The sequence below is a fragment of the Parasteatoda tepidariorum genome, chromosome 7, assembly GCF_043381705.1.
Source record: "Parasteatoda tepidariorum isolate YZ-2023 chromosome 7, CAS_Ptep_4.0, whole genome shotgun sequence".
NCBI classification, from domain to species: Eukaryota; Metazoa; Arthropoda; class Arachnida; order Araneae; family Theridiidae; genus Parasteatoda; species Parasteatoda tepidariorum.
This window is the reverse complement of record NC_092210.1, coordinates 74,617,116-74,635,775: the sequence shown is the minus strand read 5'-3', so window position 1 is coordinate 74,635,775 and position 18,660 is coordinate 74,617,116. Positions and strand designations below refer to the sequence as shown.

Sequence of the window (18,660 nt, the reverse complement as noted above, 5' to 3'; positions counted from 1 at the left end):
TTGAAAGAGTCGTTGACAAGTGTAATGTTTACAATAACTATTCAAAATTGCATCTACCAGTACATGCTTGACAGAGTAGGTGGAGTGATTGGAGTATACATTCTAAGATGCTAGGCATTTCATGCATATGGGCAGCACCTTAGGATATTCAAACAAGATCCACAGAGTGGCATAAACAACATTCTTCAGATGTCCCCCTTAGAAGAAATCGAGGCTCGATAAATCGGGAGATCAGGGTAGCCAGTAATGTATCTTGTGCAGGAAACTGCACAAGATACATTTGTGGTGTAGCTCTGTGGTTACCATTTGCACAGGCATCTAATTGCATCTCTGCTTTTCCGGCATACGTTAAGTTTCCCATCGTAGACGCCAGCACAATTGGAAATAGCATTTTCCTTTACTGAGATGCTTCATTTTGAATGGCGGCTAAACATCTACTGCCCTCCACTAGCAATGCAAACAATAGATAACTCCATTTTTCTTATTATTTCCTCTGTTAGCACCTCTCCGTGTCACATGCGCCCTTACATCCCAATACAATAAATGGTTGCTACAATGTCCCGTATCTACCCTTAAAGTTTGTACCATGAATTCATTTATTAACATAATTAGCAACATAAGTATTAATAGTTACCCATAATAGTAAGAACTTTTTTTTTTAATTGATTTGTCTACAGATTTCAAAGCTTCTCTTCATGGGCAATAAATATTTCACTGAACATAATTATAAAATAGCTCGATAATTTAAAAAATAAATAAATTCTGGGGTGATTATGGCTTAATGAAAAATTACCTGAATTTTAGCAGGAAAAAAGTATTTGTAGAGGGCTATTCTGAGTTTATATAATTATAAATTCTAATCATTATTTTCATAAATTAAAACAGATTGGTTTATTTCTTTTTGAACTTATTTTATAAAATTTTAATACTTATTATATGCTTGATTTTGAAATTACGTAAATACAAATTGGTATGTTTGAAATCTAAATGTGAATTCAAATATATTTTTTCTATAAAATCATGTTACTACGAATTGCGATATTTAAAGAGGCTTGAATACTAATCATAATATAGGATTTTTGAACTGTGTGAACATGAATTACACTGATTCATTTTTTCATCGACAGAATTTAAATTGTGATATGTAATTTTCAATTAGATGATAATGGCAATTGCAATTTTTAAATTACAGTATTATGAAAATTGAGTGGATTAGAATCACAATATTGGATTTCAGGAACTCATAAAAAAAATGTGATATTAAATTTTGAAATTGTGATGTGTGATTAGTCAGCCGTGAGAATATGAATTCATTTGATTTTTAAATCACTTGAGTAGGGAAGTTCAATTTTCAAATCAAGATAGATACTCCTGTTAATTTTAAAAAAGTATCTGCAAAATTTAAGTCGTTGGATCAGCGTACGATGTGCATCTATATTATCTAACTCTTATCTTATGCAATGGTTGTTATAATGGAAGAATCACTATAATGGAGTAGTCATACTGAAGAGAGTATAGACTGTATTTTTTATTCAATGAAATAATAGAACCTTAAAATTAACATATTTCAGTCATTTTATAAATTGTTCAAATATTTTTTAAAGTAGATATGTGTCATTTCTTGTGCATAATTGTCTTTTAAATAAGATATATAATTTTATGTAATTCTAAATAAGCAGAGAGGTTTTATAAGTGATACAATAATATATATATTGCAACTAAAAGTCCAAAAACTTATGTAAATTTTAATAAAAAAGATGTTTAGTTGTTCTTATAAAGAACTCTACTCAGCTTTATAGTAAGGTTAATGCCTTTAATGTATTTTTGAACAACAGGGAAGGAGACTAATACAAAAATAGTTATATTTTTTTAACAGAAACATCAACTTTTCTGTAGCATTGTAAAAATAAGACAAAAATATCTTATTAGGTAAAAAATTAACAACTTTCTGAACATGTAAAAATATATTTCTTTTATTATAACAGGCTAAAAAATTCCTTTTTCAAAAACAGGAATCTTATTGCAGATTTTGTAAAAACTTTTTCAATTGACTGATGGCAGAAATTGTTTTTAAACATTTTAATTGAGATGGATTATTATTAACAGAAGGTGGAATAGCTCCACAAAATAATCTTATAACTTTTGCATAACTTGTAGTATTAGTGATGAATCTATGACAGATTTTGTAAAAAAAAAACTTTTCAATTAATTCATGGCAGAAATTGTTTTTAAATACTTCAATCGAGATGGATTATCATCAGCAGGACGGTCAATAGCCGTCCAAACAGGATTTCCACAAAACAATCTCATTACTTTGGCATAATTTGTAGCATCAGTAGTAAATCTGTGATAGATACCTGCAGGCAAAACTAAGAGATCACCTTTTTCGGCCTTGATACGGATCCATTTATCATTTTTATCTCTCACATCAAAATAGCCACTGCCAGCCAAAAACAATCTAATTTCTTCGTCTTCATGCAAATGCTCGGTGTAAAACTTTTTAATTGTAGCATCATAATTTGGCAGGGTACCACGAGAAACTTCGACTTGGTCGTCCCAATCGTAACCCCGATCTTTACGAACCTTTTTGAATTCCTCATCGCATTGAAGACTATCAACATCAACTTTCCAGTGTTCAACACCGCATAAAGAATAAAGTCTCTCAATCTCAATAAACTGAGGAGGATTTAAGTGGTGTTCACTTTGAGGGTCTGTTTTTGCATCGTCTATGTACCAAGCTTGTGGCATTTTGGAAAGACAGACGTAAGTTTTGGTTTTGTTAAGATTCAAAATCAAGAGAAATTTTAACCGTTTCGACAGAAACCTACAAACGTAGAGGATGAGGCACAATTTTATCTGTTATCATAATTTATTGATAAAAATCAGGCTGCAAGAACGTGATATACATTTCAAAAATTACGCAATCATAACAAAATTGTTTACTTGGTAAGATTCTGTTTGCTTATTTCTGTGTATCTCGAAGCGAAATGTACAATGCTAACCCACAAAAATATCTCATACAGTTTTATTTATCGAGAAAAAGTTCAGAATTATTCAAAACTTTTGATGAATTTCTTAAAATAAATTCCTTTCCTTCTCATTTATACCTTCCATTTTATAAGATTTTATTTTGAAAATTAATTTAATTACTTAAAAATTAACTGTACTTGTACTCTTTCTTTAAAAATGTAAACAAACAAGGCTGGTTTGTGCGTGTATTTTTTTCGCTATATGGACAAATTCATAAAACAGTTGCTCTAAAAATATTATTTGATTTTTATTAAATTTGGTAAACGATGGAATGTCAAAATAATTCGCATCCTGACTGTAATGTTAATGAAAATTTCCCTAACGAAAAGAGTTTATCGAAACGTCAGCTTAAAAAACTTGAAAAACGCAAAAAGTGGTTAGAAAATAAACCTTTGCGTAAAGCCAAAGAAAAACTTAAACGTAAGCTAAAAATACAAAAAGCTAGAGAACATGGAAAAAACTTTGGCCCAAGTCGGAAAGTTTTAAAATCCAATAAAATGTCTGATTCTACCTGCAAACTAAAAGTATGTTTTGATTTATCTTTAGCTGATGCTATGACAGAAGAAGAGTTCTCTAAAACGTTTAAACAGCTGCATAGATGTTACTCTATCAATAGAAGAGCATCAGCTCCCTTACAAATTTACATTACTGGTTACACAAACTCAACAAAAGAATGGATTGAAAAAAAATTTAATTGTTTCAATTGGGATGTGAACTTTGACCCAAAACAGCATCATGAGGTATTTGAAAAAGAAAGCATAGTTTATTTAACAAGTGACTCTCCTAATGTTATTGATGAACTAGATCACGATAAATGTTACATTATAGGAGCTCTCGTGGATCATAATCGTTTAAAAAATATATGCTATGAAAAAGCTGTGAAAGATGGTGTTGGCCACGCTCAACTACCTTTGGATTTGTATTTTAAATTTAAAACTAGAAAAGTGCTTACTATTGATCAAGTGTATAGCTTACTATTAAGACTCACGGAAGGTAAGACTTGGACGGAAGCAGGACTTGAAATATTTCCTAAACGTAAAGGAGTAGAAGCTATAAATGCTTCCGAAGAAAGTTCTTCTCAAACAACTCTGAAAGAAAGTGATGATCCTGATGGTATAGAAGTGAAAAAAGTTATTACAAATTTAGTTGAAACTACAAATGAATCGAAAGAAATTTCTTCTATGACAATGATAGAAAGTGAAGATCCTGATAATGCTAAAGTAAAAAAAGTTACTGAGAACTCAGTTTGAATAAATATTTGGTTTGATAATGATTTCTATTATTATTTCTTGTTCGATAATTTTCATACTTATATTTGGACGAGTTTCGTGATAAGAAGCTAACGGATGGGGACCAATTTGAAATGCAAATAATTGCTTGATTACATACATTTTGAACAATCCAGCTCATAGTTAACATGCAATGCCTTAATTCTTTATTTAAAAATAATTCTGTCATCTATATTTCAATTCTGATAAAAATAAATTAGAGAAGATTAGATCTTAAAAAATAATAAGGATTAATTTGTGATTAGAATTCAAATCAGTAGCTTAAAAAACATTCTTACTGGATTATTTTTCTTCGTCATTCTGCTTAATTGATCATATTCTAATTTTTCTAGTGCCTATTTGATGTGAATTTTAATTTTGTTGAAAAAATACTCTTAGTAGAGCCTAAACGAATTATTTTGCATTATAAATATAAGTTTGTTGACAGAATTTTTTATTAATGGCATTCTTTATTTTATTTATAAGGGTATATCTCCTTTCTAAGATTAAAACTGATGAAACTTTAATTTAAACTCTTTTAAGTACAACAACAGCTTTAAACCGCTGACATGATTCATGATATAGGCTCCTTGTTACAAATCTTTCCTAATGTCTAATTTGATTGTTGTATTTGTCTGATATTTAAAAAACAGGGTTGGGTTCTTACCAGGACACGGTATAATTAATTTATATTATGGTATAATAAAATTATATCATGGTAAATTAATTATCATGGTATAATAAAATTTTCTGTTTAGCTTTCGTATTGTGACTGAAAAATTATTCACTCGTGTTGTCCATCTCTTGAACGAATCTTGCAATGTACTGGAAGATCATCAGTTCACAGATTTTTTTTATTTAGTTACTTTGTACTTTTTTCATTATTTTTCAAGTTATTATTTTTTATTATTATTGTGATTGCTTTAATTGCAATCAAGGTTCTACTATATTTACTTTTTTAACAAGATGTCTTTCATAAAAATTTTCTTTTTTTTATTATTTAGTTACTATACTCTGACAACAGATTATAACCCAATATAAGTTTTGCATAAGCTAAAAAGATATCAGGGAGAGGGCGAGAATTTTTTTTTTATTGTTTGTTTACTGTATAACACACTTAGTAAGATGTTGGTACTTTTCTATTATCATCTGTTTATTTTGTCATTTACCCACCCTAATGAATATTTTTATGTTGATTAAATGAAAATTAAATAGTTCTGAATTAAATATTACCGTTATTTTTCATTGAATTAAGTAAGTTTTGATCTTTGTTTGACATTCTATTTTCCGAACATGGTGAGTTTCTTGGATATTTTACTGTATTATTATAGACATACTGTTGTATAGACTATAAATAACCACTCACCGGGTGGCAAGTGAACAAAAAAGATGGTGACTTAAATTAAATAAACAATATCTTTTTCTCATCATAATTTTTTTTTTTTTTCGAAAATTGTTTGATGATAAAAATGCATCAATAGTACATCAATGCAGAAAGACTTTGGAAGACAGAATTTTCATTAAAATGTCCATAGTGTCCATTTAATTTGTGATGGAAAGATTCATGTGGAAGGAGAGTTCTTTGACAATTGACATTTTTAAAAGTTATAATGCGTACATTAAATGTATTTTGTTTCCCCAAATATATTTCAAGTCGCAATATTCATCTAAATTCTATAATCTAAATTCTATTATTTTTATTGCGGAATTATCTTTTTATAGCCATAGATTTTTTTAATATGAATTTTTTTTTGCATAGACAGATTATCAAAGGAAAATGACATATCGATATTTGTCATCGACTAATTAAGTTGGAGGAAAAAGTGACTTCTAAGTTATTAAAGTCACTGGATAGTAACTGATTTCAAATTTTCAGATCCACTGTATTACAAATAATAAAACAATAATATTGATTTTTTTTAAACATACAAATAATAATTTACCTGGTTATTCAGCCAAATCACATCCCTATCTATGTTTTTTCAATGTACTCATATTACATTTAAATTCATAGATTCCATAGTACATAAATTTTTGTTCTGTGTACATTTCTAGATACATGATAATTTAGTAGGTCTGTGATATTTCATTTTTTAAAAAGAAAACATTTACTGTCGCGTTCACAATGCTGCTTCTGCTTGGGAGTAAGGACGCAAAAGGGAGAAGACGTGTTTCTTCTGCGCTTCTCGTTTATGTATAGATTCAGGATATCTATAAATACCGATATTATCAAGGTGTGTCGGTGAACCAGATATTTAGGTTTCGATTACTTCTCCCTTGCTACACCACCTCTGGAATTCAACTTGCATCCAAAGAAGTACCAAATTATTATCATAACAACTCCACCAAACTTTCTGATCTATCTCAAAACAAGAATGAGACAAGCAAATAAATACTTCATTATCTAGCTAATTTCCATAAGTTTCAACTTTTTGAAACAAAATAAACCAATGGAATCAATGGATATCTACCCGCGATTGAACAGAAGTGAGTCATCCAGTTTCCATCTGGTCGGGGTCCATCTCTTCGGGGAGCAGATGAGGTCAATAACTTCCCACCCACCGAGTGATGTTGGTTTTTTTTTCTTTTCAAGATATTTGTGGTTTTCCTCACTCATAGATGTATGTAAACAAAACTGATCCTATTTTTCTTTTTCAAGTTCTTCTTATTCAAGAACAATTGCAGTTTTCCCTCCTTCGCTGAGTTTTGGAATTCCATTTAATTTTATTTTTTGTTTTAATCTGCTGATCTGCAAATCAAGTGTTTATTTTGATTACTTTGATGTATTCTAACTTATAACGTAATCAATCTACTTATTTCACCAATGCATCTGCTATATTAAATTTATCCGTTTATTTGATCTAATTGCTTACTCATATTCAAGACCTGAATTATCTGGGTACTGTCCGGTAAGAGTCAATTAACATATGTTTTTTATTGTAACGATTTAACTTTAAAAAACCAAATTTTACTTATTTTATTATTATTTGCTTTCTTTACTTGTTTTATTCGTTTTTTTTCTTCTCCATTCAAGATATCTGTGTTTATCGTCAGTAGCGGCTGTATATTATTGTTATTTTATAGTATTATTTTGATTAGTTTGATGTATTAGAACTTAATTAATCTAAATTTTCACCAATGCATGAGTTATGTTAAATTTATCCATTTGTTTTATCTAATTGGTTACTCATATTAAAGACCCGAATTAAACGTGTACTGTTTGATAAGGGTCAATTAACGAATGCTTTTATAGTAACAGTTTCATATTATTTTTGTTTATAAGCATAATTTTACTTATTTTATTATTATTTACTTTCTTTACTTATTTTATTTGTTTATTTTTCCAAGATATTGGAGTTTATCGTCAGTTACGGGTGTATATAAGTAAAACTGAACTTATATTTCTTTTTAGTGATTCTTATCAAAGAACAATTGTATTTTCCCACCCTTTGCTAAATATTGGTTTTCCATTTAATTTAATTTTAATTAACTTTTTTGTAATAGTCTACTAATTTAGAAATCAAGTGTTTATTTTGATTACTTTGATGTATTCTAACTTATAACGTAATCAATCTAATTATTTCGCCAATGCATGAGGTTTGTTAAATTTATTCGTTTGCCTGATCTAATTGCTAACTTATGTTCAAGACTTGATTAGTCTAGGTACTGTCTCCATTTTAAATTTTTATATTCTTCATTTTGTTTTTCCCTTTTTAAAAAATTTTTTTTTTAGTATTTCTTGTGCACTTTTTGGTGGCATTTTGATCTGAATTTTAATTTAATATTCACCTTCAATTAATTTTCTTTTCTTTCTTTTGTTGTTGATTGATTTTGTTTCTGGTCAACTCAGTTGCTGATTATAATTAATTCAATTCCTAATTTAATTCTTGTCTTAACACCAATTTCGCTGTTGTTTGTATTTCAAAGCCCACTTAATTAATTATCAACAATGTTCTACTTATAATGTTAATTTTACTTTTTGTGTATTACGCCATGCCTCAAGAAATTTGTAATGGAATTAAAAAGTTTTGCATACAATTATAAAATTCGTTTAGCCTAAGATAATTACATGTGAATAATAACTTTTAATGAGCATTCATTTATCATTTATTTTTATGCATTTACTACTTAAGAAGAGTCGGCAAAAATTTTAATTGTAAGGTATACAAATTTTTACATCATTTTAAAGAATTAAAAAAATGTAGCAAAATCGATTGAATTCTGAAAAATCGAATTCTAAAAACACGACTTTTTCAAAATTTAATTTCTCATAAAGTATTCGTCTGATTTCGTTCTTTTGTATATTGCCATTTAAAATTACGTTCTTTAAAAGTGACGTAAAAAATTTTATACTTTACAATTCAAAATTTTTCGATTATTATAAATAAAATAATAAATGTATGTTGAAAGTTATATTTTGCTTGGAATTATCTTCAGATGAATGAATTTTATAATCATGTGTAAAAAATTTTCAATTCGTTTAAAAAGTATTCGAGATATGGTGAGATACACAGAAAGTAAAATTAATATTAAGGGTTTCAAGCTTTTGATCATCTTCCTGACCGAACTATTGGGACCATATTTCCCAGATTGTGGCTACCACGTATATTTTAGGGTCAGAAATCAGAATCCGTCGAGAGAAAGTATGTTTTTGTGTCTGATTTCGTACCTTAAAGTATCGCGAGCATTAATTGATTAGCATATTAGAGGTCATCCCCTCAAATCTTTTAAGATTGAGTCCTAGAACATGTGAAAATCCTATCATTAGATTAAAAGTTTTTCAGGCTGGTCCGTTTTTTATTTTGCGCTCTGTACGAAACAAACAGCATTTCTGTTCCCCCCCCCATAGGAAAACAATCTTAAATAAGCAGTAAAAGCAACATTTACAATATTAAAATATCACAATTAAATTAAAAATCTCCGAAATACGATTGATCTCTTACCTAGGCAATTTAGAACATGCTTCCAAATGAGCCATCCGGTACACTGATGGTTTTAATTATGTCGTATTAATATAAATTGTCGAACTCTTGTAGATTTTTTTTCTTCTTCTTTTTAGCAGCATTTGGAACTTCTAATTTCTACTTCTTACTTTTCGGCAATTAGCAAAATCTTCTTTATCTTCGATTATCAATGTGAGTAGTGGAAAAAATTTATGCAATTATGTTGGCGTTTTTTTTTCCTGCCATTGCAGTTAAAATTATTTGATTGATTAAGTGATAAACTGCTCTTACCAGTAGTAAGTATATTGCTAAAATTATTTAAGAGTTATATTAATATGACGATTTTCTACAGTTCTCTTTAACGAATAAGTAATATTTTGGTTTTTAGTACTTATTTCAGTTAAACCATATGACTTTCATTAATTAAGCTTTTTGGCGTCAATAATACAATAACGATTTTTTGTGGTTGATCTAAACGAATAAGTACCTTTACTGAATTAGTTTTCCTTTCCAGTGCATAGTTTGTTTGTTTTTTTAAAATTAATATGTACCTTCTGCCAGAATGAATTAAGCATCATTGGCTTGAATAATAGTATGGCGATCTTTTACCCTAAGTCTAAACGAATTAGTGCTATTTTTCCATTTATTTTGCCTTTTGATAGGGTAAACTAACCAGTGAAGGAACACTTAAGCTTCGCTTTCCTTTTAAAAAATCATATTAATTTCAAAATCTGTAATTTTAGTTAAATGACAGTGTCAACATATTTGTTACTAAATGCAAATTATGTAAAAAAATCGCAGAGAGCTTTCATAATACTGTTTTAAAGTTTTGGAGGCTCAAATAACAAGTAGTAAGAAGACCAAGTAAAGGAACAGCTCTTACCAGTGAATGAACACCCAGTAAAGGAACACTTAATTTTGGTTATTTTTTAATGCTCTTTACGAATTTATAAGCCATACAAATATTTAAAAACAAGCCTATTCTTAAAATTATAACATATAAATACTTGGAAAATGTTAACTTTTGTTTGTAATCATGAATTGAAAATTAAAGTGTCACAACATATTGACACATACTGTTCATTCACTGGGAAATCTATGCCCAGTAAAGGAAGATGCCTGTTCCCTCACTGGCTAGAAGTTGTTTTTCGTATTTTCAACACACTTTTGATGCAGAACATCACTAAAGGTACAAGAAAATTAAAGTTTATCTTTTATTTTCAGTAACTTAGAAAAAAAACCAATAAAAGAACACCTGTTCCTTCACTGGTTTTTCATCGTTTGGTGATCCAGTGAATAAACACCCCCTTATCTCAGTACTTTATTATGCTATGATGCTTTAAAAAAAATAAAACGTAACTTCAATAACTATATTTTGAAATCTCTATTTCACAGTAAGAAAAATAAAACTATAACATGCAATGAATTCCCCTTCAAACATATAAATACAAACACACACCTTATAATTTTTTCAAAGAAACAAGGTGTTGCAGAGATAATAACAAATTCAAGAATTTTTCCAGGGAAGTCTATTTGACCATTTAATCCAAAACATTGCTAGATGACTTCCTATTGTTTGGCAGTAAGCTATTGTTACGAATCAATCTAAAGAAAAACTTTAAAATTCTTATTTTTAATCAATATATATGAAATGTTCCTTCACTGGGTAGTGTTTCTTCACTGGTTGGTTTACCCTACATATGTATTTTTATTTTTCATATAAAATACTATCATCAATTTTAAATTATTTAGCTTTTTGAAACACGTTTTAAAACACGAATCAAAATAAACATGTGGTTTTAGATAACTTTAGAAGAACTAATTTGGTAATGTAATCCGTTCATGCTGCCACATTTACAATAATAATTTTATTTTGTTTCATAACTGACCCAATTTTGAGTTCATGACTATCAATGTACAACTCTGTAGTCTTGTAATTTTGAACCCAATCCAAAAGTTAAGGAAGTTCCTAGATAAAGCAGTGGGGCAAACTAGCCTTCATGGCAGACTTTTAGATGGAACTTACCCTCATTTGCGTTATATGGAGGGAAAGACCATGAAAACTTTCCACTAGCCTGACAGCAAGGAGATTCTAACTACCTTCTACAACTAAGGATATCATGTGCCACTGTGGCTGGTGCGAGCTGGGAGTAGAATTTGTATTGTCCAGCTTTCGCCGAGATACGAACCTGGACACCTCATCAGCAAGCGAACATCGAATTTATTTGACAGTGCGAATTAAAAAATTACAGTGCGTTCAATAAACGCTTTTTGATGTTATCTTTAAAATATTTGAAAAAATAGGATTGTCTATAATTTAATTTAGAGCTGGGGTAGCCCGGTTGGTAGGGCGCTGGGCCACATGTCCAAGAGGTTGTTGGTTCAATCCTCGCTGGCCGAAGACTTCTCCTGTAGTAAAAGGTGACTGATGTACGTTAAACCTGTCGAGTCACAAAGCCCTCCATGTTCCCAACAAATCATACCTTTGGCGGTACTTATCCAGGAGTTTGTCTTCTGGATTGGTTCAAAGTTGCCAGGCTACGGAGTTGAACATTAATAGTCGTAAACCCGAAATTGGGTCGGCTGTTCAACGACGATTATAAAATAAAATATAATTTAATTAAAAATAATGGCTAACGCTCAACCAATGATAAATTTCCATTTTTCAAGCGGCCTTTCCAAACGATCTAAGTGAAAATTTCGAACGGTTTTTAATGTCGAAGGCAGCCGTTGTCCGTATTTCCGGACGATAAAACAAACAGTTCTGGAGTTATAAAAGATACACACTCACTAACTCTTCATTTTAATATTATAAAAAAAATTATAATTCGTATCAAAAATTAATTTGAGAAGAAAAACATACACATTAGAGGTCGCAAATTAATATTCGAGAAAGAAACAAAGGCACTGGAAATTCAATGAATCACTATTCAGAGAGGAAGAAAAAAAATCAGCAAAACCAATTTGAATTGCCTGATAAAACTTAAGCACTTTCTAATAGTCGCAATATTCAGTTTTTTCCTTGAATATCAAACAAATTTCGATGTTTCAGTCCCATTTTACTTAGCACTGTTTTATTAGATTGCGGTTTCGTTTCTTTCTCGTTTAAATGGAAATTTGCGATCACTAATGCGTACAGTTTTTTACTTCAGTTTTGACGAAGATTTTAATGATTTATTGGGCAATCATTATGGAACACTCAGTATATTATTTTAAATGATAACAATTAGGGATAAAGTACGTTTGTTAATGTGCATAAGGCTCGTCTTAAGCCCTGCTTAATAATGTATAAGTTTATTATTTTTTGTTTTATTGTGGCACATGTTTGTATCACATCTATGTCTTTTTTTTCTCTTTTACAAATTCTTTGTATTTATTAGATGATATAAATGGTAGTACCAAAATAACCTTCGTTAAAATTCAACCAAATTAACTTCAATAAAACTTAATAATAAGACAAACAAATAAGTGGTTAAAAACCAATAGGTGATTATGATAGATTTGTATGCTTATCTTAGGGAAAACGAATGAAAAAATTCTGTTTTTTACCATTTTTTTTCCTTACAAGTTTAAAATTTTCATTTTTCAAGCAATGTACACGTTCACACACGCAAGCATGAACACACACAAAAATTTATGCATTTAGTGTTGGCTAAAATTTGAGTTCTTAAAGCTAGTCTGCGAAGTTTATAAATACAAACTTTTAAGTAATAATCTGTGCATAAATTTTTTTTTATTATTTTTTTTTATAAATTTCAGTTCAATATCACTCTTATTCTAGGAGAGATTCCTATCTAGACAAGTGAGGTATTGTTTCGATTTTACCTCACTACGCTGAATGGAATAAGAACAACTCCGAGTCGATAGGACTAAAGGTTTAGTAATTAGTAATGTTTTATGCATGGAAAGAACAATTTTGCACTCTTTATATTAACTTAGGCACTTTTACGCTTCCGTAATTGACGTGTGAGTTGTTGTTTATTATCAAATTTTTTATGCTTAGAGCAATACAATAAAAATTACGTCGATAGAATTAACATCTTAAAAAAAAGGTGGGTTTTATTTACGAAATCACTTCTCTATATTGCAGTGTCAGACTTATAAATAGGTATGAGTACAAAATAGAATTTTTAACTGTCTTATAACCTTTAAACTATTAATCACATATCGTCCTATTAAGCTTACTAAAATTAAAATGCATGGGAAACAGCACCCTTACATGCCTATATAAAGCACGCCAGACGCGTGAATGGATACAAACACAAAACCGTTCTTTTTTCTAAAAAAACATTAATAACTTCTAAAATATTAGTTCCATCTACTTGAATTTTGTTCCTTTCTGCGTACAAATGTACATTCGAAACAATACTTCACTTGTCTAGGTATAGTTTCCCCCCCCCCTAAAATATGTAATCTATGTAGTCATTTTTCTTCATATCTTCATACCCAGTTTGTGAAAAAAAAACTTTAGGTAGCTGGAAAAAAAAAGGGATATCATATTTGAAATCACCTCGACACACAATATGAAAATCAGTCATTACATTGCAATCATTTCAGGTATGTGTAATTAATCGCAACGAAAGATTGTTTATGAAACATTTTAAAATCTGACACGTTCTTTAATTTTTTTGGAAAAAAATCTCGACCAATATTACTGATAAGACACTAAATCAAGCATAATCAACTGATTAAAGAGATAAATATGATAAACTCCTAATATTTGAACTGATAACTATCCATAATCATTGTCATGACTTGATAATTGCTGATATAGTTATTAAATACATAATCAACACATTATTGCAACGCATTATTAACCACATATTTAATTTTCATTTGCTTAAACATTATTCTCCAAACAAAATGTTCAATCTCTTTACCTTTTTGTTTCCATTGTGCTTAATATGCAATGCGTATGGGTACAGCTTAAAATCCGGATCTGAAAACGATTTAGAAGCAGTGTGCAAATCCGGAACACACCCGGAAGCTTCAGAAAAGACCATATGTGCTTATTGGATTGGTGATGCTAATGGCTCTAACGAAGCAAGACTAGTGCATAATAAAGGTATCAATATTTCCTTGCATGGAGTTTTTTTTGCAGCGCTTAAGCCTAAAATACCTAATTTGCCTTACGAAACTTTTGTCGGTGCGCTTCAGCAAGACTTGAACTTGACTCACTTCATTGATGTGGCTAGTTCAACCAATTATACCTGTTGCTGTTCGCAGTATCATGAGTATACGAAGCATGGCTCTAAGAGTGGATACACCTATTCAGAGTGGTTAAGTGGAGTTAAAGCGTGCCTTCTGAACATAAATTCGATGAACAAGGATGAATTTGAAAATGAGTGCTCTCCTGATTTTTGCCATTTCAATGGAACTGTAAATTTTGTAGAAGAGTGCTTCATCGGAGATAAGGGAGCTTATCAAGGATGCAAGAAGGGTCATCCGTTTATTTTTCCAGATGTGTAAAATAATGCGAGTTAATTTAGAAACAGTTATTTCCATAATTGACTGAGAATATATACAAAAGATATACTTTTCCATTTGATGACTGAAAGCGTACTTTATTTGAAAGAACGTTTAGTTCTTGATAGATGTTCTTTTTCATTAGTACTTGATCACGATTAGTATGTATGTCACAGGTGAAGTAGAATATTCAGCATTGTATAGAATGTCCAAAATCGTCAGGCAGAGTAGGAAGTGATTAAATATTTCAGGAATTACATGCATGTAGTGCCAAATGAGAAACTAGCATAGTTTGAAGTGACTTATTAGTTCATATTTTATTTTTTGTTTTGCTTTCTTTAAAAAAAAAAGCTTGTAAATTTACTAATTGCTATTTATTACTGTTAATAATAATCGGTTTAACCTTGATAATAACTCGGCAAGGATGTGATGGCTATTGTCCGGTATTCTCTATCCTCTCTTTTTTAGTAAAGAGCCATTGTTGTTGGTGTTTTTTAAGTTTAAGGACCATTGTTCCGTTTCCCTTGCATTTGTATATTTATTAATGATAACCAAATAATCCGGTTAAAGGAAAATTAGTATTTTTATTAAACCATTTGTTAATTGAATAAAGAAAATGCTTTTTTTTTGCTTCCTAACTCAGTAATATTTTTAAAAAAAAAGAAAGCGAAGAAAAATTATGATGCACTTTTTCATTCATGTTTTATACTTTAGAGGCATTTGCTACACATATAATGCTTAGGTGAAGTATATAATAATTATCCTATTTCTTACTTTGCCTAAAAACGTTAGGAACTGCATATGACGCCAGAATTTTTACATTGCCGGTAACACATGCTAAATATAACATGCAGTTCTGTTTTATTCAATTATATATTTGAAATTTTGATTTGTTGATTTTAGTTTATAAATTTAATTTAATGTGAAGTGTTATTACTTATTATGAAATATTAAAATTCTTATTACCTTGCAAAATTCCTCGTGTCACACCGCAGTACCACCAAGATGTTGAGGCGCACTTTGGATCCCCTGGTACTAATGTAATTAATTTTTCTAAAATGTATTTCTTAATTATAATTAGTAAATTTTTAATTAATTATTTATTTAATTTTATTTTTGATTAATTTTATTTTTAATTAATTATTTATTTAATTTTACTTTTAATTATTTATTTAATTTATTTTTAATTAATTATTTAATTGATGATTTAATTATTTAATTGATGATTTAATTATTTAATTGATGATTTAATTAATCATTTTATTATTTAATTAATCATTTTATTATGTAATTAATTATTTGAAGCTGCATTTGTAATATCAATAATGAAAGCCATGAAAAATTGGAATCAGCGAATAAATGAAGTTCTGTATATAACATGATACGAATGAAATAGAAATTAAAAAATTCATAATTTTATTAATAATATTTTATCGATTTTGTTTCTAAATGTTAATGTAATAAACTCTACTAAAAAAAAACAGATGGATTAGGGTGATCGAGAAATATCCCGAGTTAGATATCGAAAAAATTATCTTCGATAAATCGAGTATCTTAGATAATCGATAAAATTAAAATAAAAAATGAGGTAATTTAGTCCACTATTCAGTTTTTATTTTTTACTTCATTAAAAAATTTATCAACAAAGTTAGATTTTTATCTTTAAGACAAATTGCATACTTTTTACTATTCATGACTTTTTAAATATTTTTCTGTTTCATTCTATTCTATTTTATTTTGTGACCGGTGTTGAACAGCTGACCCAATTCTGAGTCCGAACGTTCGATCCCCTGAGCTACCGCTGCTCAATATTGTTCTGCTGGAAAAATTAAAAATTCGTTATATTATTTTTTTTCTTCAAAAAATAAACTCTTAAATAGTGGGCCTATTATTCTGAGATTGGGGTACTTTGGCCCACCTCACGAGGTACGTTGGAAATGTATGTTCGATTCTTAATCCGGTTAGTTAAAAGTTAAGTAAGAAATTAGACCTTTGATCTTAAAATAAGTTAGACAAATGTGTGTAATTATGCGAATAAAAATATTTCTAGATTAAATATTAAGGCAATCATTTACATTCTAACTTAGTGTAAAACGAATGTATGACCTTATAGACTCACTTGTACTATTGAGGAACAACGCAGAAAATCATTGAAACAAAAAAAGAGCTTTTAAATTTTTGTAAAGGGCAAAACATGGTGATTAAATTAAAGAAATAAAATTTGGAAATCTTTATCCCGCACAACCCCAATTGAAAAAGGCGATAAGAAAAAAAAAAAAAAAAACGAATTTGAATGTTAAATAAAATTTTAAGGAATGGCCATCCGCAGCTTTTATTTTAACTCAAACATTTAGTCTAATTTTCATAATGAAATTAAAACACTTCAAATTTCAAATCAATTTTATTCTTTTTCTTCAAAGAAACACTGAGATTGTGTATGATGAGGAGTTCCAATTTATATGTTCAAATAAAACAATTTTTCATTTCAGTAGAGTAGGTACTAAATCTTTCATTTTAATCGTAGATAAAAAAAATTAAAAAAACAGAAATATATAATTAGAAATTAAAATTTGCTTAGTAATAATGTTAATATTTCCCCGGGATGTCGGAAAATTTTTTGATCGAACATAAGTTAAAGTCTGACTCTTAGATAAGAAGTCGAGAATTCAACTCCACATCTGTTGTCTCATGGTTTGCTATCTTCCCGTCGTTCAATTGTTTTCCAGACATGACTTGAGGAGTACAATCTCATCACTTTAGTGTAATTATTAGCACCAGGGGTGAATCTATGATATGTCCATCCAGGTAACACCAGAAGAACTCCTCGTCCAACCTTGATTCGAATCCATCGGTCATTCTTATCCCTCACATCAAAATAACCAGTTCCGTCCGTAAACAAACGAACGTTGTCTTCTTCATGTTCGTGCTCAGTGTAGAACATTTTAGTAGCCTCATCATAGTCAGGAATCGTTTCCCTTGATACTTCCATGTGATCTTCGAAATCATATCCACGAATTTTGCGAATGTTTTTAAAGTTTTCATCCGTTTGCAGGTTGTCCATATCAATTTTCCAATATTCGACACCTGTTCTGGAATACAAATCGTCGATACTGATGTACTGTGGCGGATTTAAGTGATGCTCACTTTGTGGATCGCCTAATGAATCATCTCTATACCAAGCTTGCGCCATTTTCGACAAACAAAACACACAATGACAGAGATTTGTTAACAGCAACTAGAAAATTTGTCGTTGTTTTATTTATGTGTAAATGAGCCCTCGTTTTATCTTATGTTTCTCCGTCTTATCTATAAAAGTCGACTTTTAGCTTCGAAATCAATCATCTATTTCAAAATAAAGAATTAGCAATAGATTGATAAAATGCAATAATCAGTTTAAAATCTCACCGTCCCTATTTTTATGTAATGATTACTGAGTACAAAAACATTGATTCTTTATTATTATTATTTTTTTTTAATCCCTGTTAAAAATTAACGTCTTGGTTAGGTTGAAATCACATTTGTATATTTTACATAGCATAAATAGAATTCGCTTTTAAATTTAGCAAACCTTGCATTCTTTTGCTGTAAATTTATTCTTACCCTAAAATGTGTTTCGATGTATTTTTTTAATAGAAAAAAATTCATAAATAATAATAATAATAACGTGTTTTAAATTGAGAAAAATAATTTTTTTTTATAAGTGTAATCGATATTACTTTAAATATTAGTCAGTTTAACAATTATTTAAATTGGCTAAGAGTCAACATATCACTGTTTCTAATTGTAGTTTCATAACTTATCTAATAACATCACGTAAAGCTAGGACTAGTTTGTATCCACGCAAAAGCAAAGATAATGAACGGTTTAATGGAATGACATTCTTAAAAAAAATGGCTCTCATTGGGTTTAATAAAGCATGTCGCGTCTGTATAATACCTTAGAGGCATTTGCTA

At 29.4% G+C, this 18,660-nt stretch overlaps 3 protein-coding genes across 3 annotated transcripts; 1 reads left to right on the top strand and 2 right to left on the bottom strand.

Moving 5' to 3' along the window:
• Positions 1-1,792: 1,792 nt before the first annotated feature.
• Positions 1,793-2,986, bottom strand: LOC107451773 (acireductone dioxygenase). Its single transcript, XM_043039361.2, has one exon. It carries the CDS (start codon positions 2,746-2,748, stop codon positions 2,206-2,208), a length of 543 nt encoding a protein of 180 aa, XP_042895295.1. The 5' UTR covers positions 2,749-2,986; the 3' UTR covers positions 1,793-2,205.
• Positions 2,987-3,170: 184 nt separating this feature from the next.
• LOC107451774 (tRNA methyltransferase 10 homolog A) lies at positions 3,171-4,743 on the top strand. Its single transcript, XM_016067985.4, has one exon. It carries the CDS (start codon positions 3,297-3,299, stop codon positions 4,278-4,280), a length of 984 nt encoding a protein of 327 aa, XP_015923471.2. The 5' UTR covers positions 3,171-3,296; the 3' UTR covers positions 4,281-4,743.
• Positions 4,744-17,089: 12,346 nt separating this feature from the next.
• LOC107451772 (uncharacterized) lies at positions 17,090-18,110 on the bottom strand. Its single transcript, XM_016067983.3, has one exon. The coding sequence runs from the start codon at positions 17,895-17,897 to the stop codon at positions 17,394-17,396; it is 504 nt and encodes a 167-aa protein (XP_015923469.2). The 5' UTR covers positions 17,898-18,110; the 3' UTR covers positions 17,090-17,393.
• Between the last annotated feature and the right edge of the window lie 550 nt (positions 18,111-18,660).

Bases quoted from the DNA above. Each gene is read 5' to 3' on its own strand.
- LOC107451773 (XM_043039361.2), bottom strand. From the start codon at position 2,748: ATGCCACAAGCTTGGTACATAGACGATGCAAAAACAGACCCTCAAAGT.
- LOC107451774 (XM_016067985.4), top strand. From the start codon at position 3,297: ATGGAATGTCAAAATAATTCGCATCCTGACTGTAATGTTAATGAAAAT.
- LOC107451772 (XM_016067983.3), bottom strand. From the start codon at position 17,897: ATGGCGCAAGCTTGGTATAGAGATGATTCATTAGGCGATCCACAAAGT.